General features: G+C 40.5%; 1 protein-coding gene across 1 annotated transcript; it reads right to left on the minus strand.

Moving 5' to 3' along the window:
- Window positions 1–213: 213 nt before the first annotated feature.
- Window positions 214–996, minus strand: LOC114639762 (olfactory receptor 11H4-like; the record flags this gene model as incomplete). The annotated part of the gene is made up of 1 exon (XM_028788533.1): window positions 214–996. A coding segment is annotated over one exon (783 nt), but the record flags the coding sequence as incomplete, so codon positions are not given.
- Window positions 997–1,002: the final 6 nt, after the last annotated feature.

The following is a 1,002-nucleotide window of genomic DNA, read 5'->3' on the forward strand; positions in this document are numbered from 1 at the left end:
GTAGTACACATCCATAATCCTAGTACTTGGAATATGGAGGCAGAGGAATCAGATCTTTTCAAGGTCATTCTTGGCTAGAGAGTGAGTTTGAGGCTAGCCAGGCCTCAAAAAAAAAATAGAACAAAGAGTAAAGATAGTTGAATGAATTAATACATCTTCATACATCTCCAGTTTGTTTTTTATTAGAACATGTAAGTATGATACAACTTTGACTCATATATTTTTGACAATTCTCATTCCTAACAGAACTTTCCTCAGAGCAAGTTTCATGTCCTTGTTACGAAGACTATAAATCAGAGGATTAAAGAGAGGAGTCATTACAGAGTATACAAGTGTAAGGATCTTCTGCATCAAAGTTGAAATGCCATATGTAGGACTCACGTACATTACCATTACTGTCCCATAGAACAGTGACACTACAATTAAATGGGAACCACAGGTAGAGAAGGCCTTTCGCCTGCCAGCTGCAGAAGGAACCTGAAAAACAGCCCTGAGCAACAAAACATAGGACCAAAGAATGTACGCAAGAGTGAAAAACAGGTAAAAGGAACTTTGGACATAAAAAATAAATTCAGTAATAGGAGCTGGGGAACAGGACAAAGCCATCAATGGGTCCATGTCACAGAGGAAGTGATCAATGATATTAGAACCACAGAAGGGAAGTTGGGAGATGGAGAAGACAGGGATTGAGTACCCAAGGAATCCAATGAGCCAGCATGAAGATACCAGAATGCAAGAAAGCCTCCTAGTCATGATGACAGGGTAATGTAAGGGGCGGCAAATGGCCAGGTACCTATCATAAGCCATTACTGCCAGGAGGAAGCATTCAGTTGTACCCAGTGAAGAGAAAAAATAGAACTGCAGGAAGCATCCTGAAAATGAGATGGCTTTGGTCGTAGATAGAATGTTGGCTAGTATGTTAGGAATAGTGGAGGAAACATACCAGATTTCAAGAAAGGCAAAATTTCCCAGGAGGAAGTACATGGGGGTATGTAGACGTGA

The sequence above is a fragment of the Grammomys surdaster genome, unplaced genomic scaffold (assembly GCF_004785775.1).
Source record: "Grammomys surdaster isolate TR1022 unplaced genomic scaffold, NIH_TR_1.0 125750, whole genome shotgun sequence".
In the NCBI taxonomy this organism is placed as follows: domain Eukaryota; kingdom Metazoa; phylum Chordata; class Mammalia; order Rodentia; family Muridae; genus Grammomys; species Grammomys surdaster.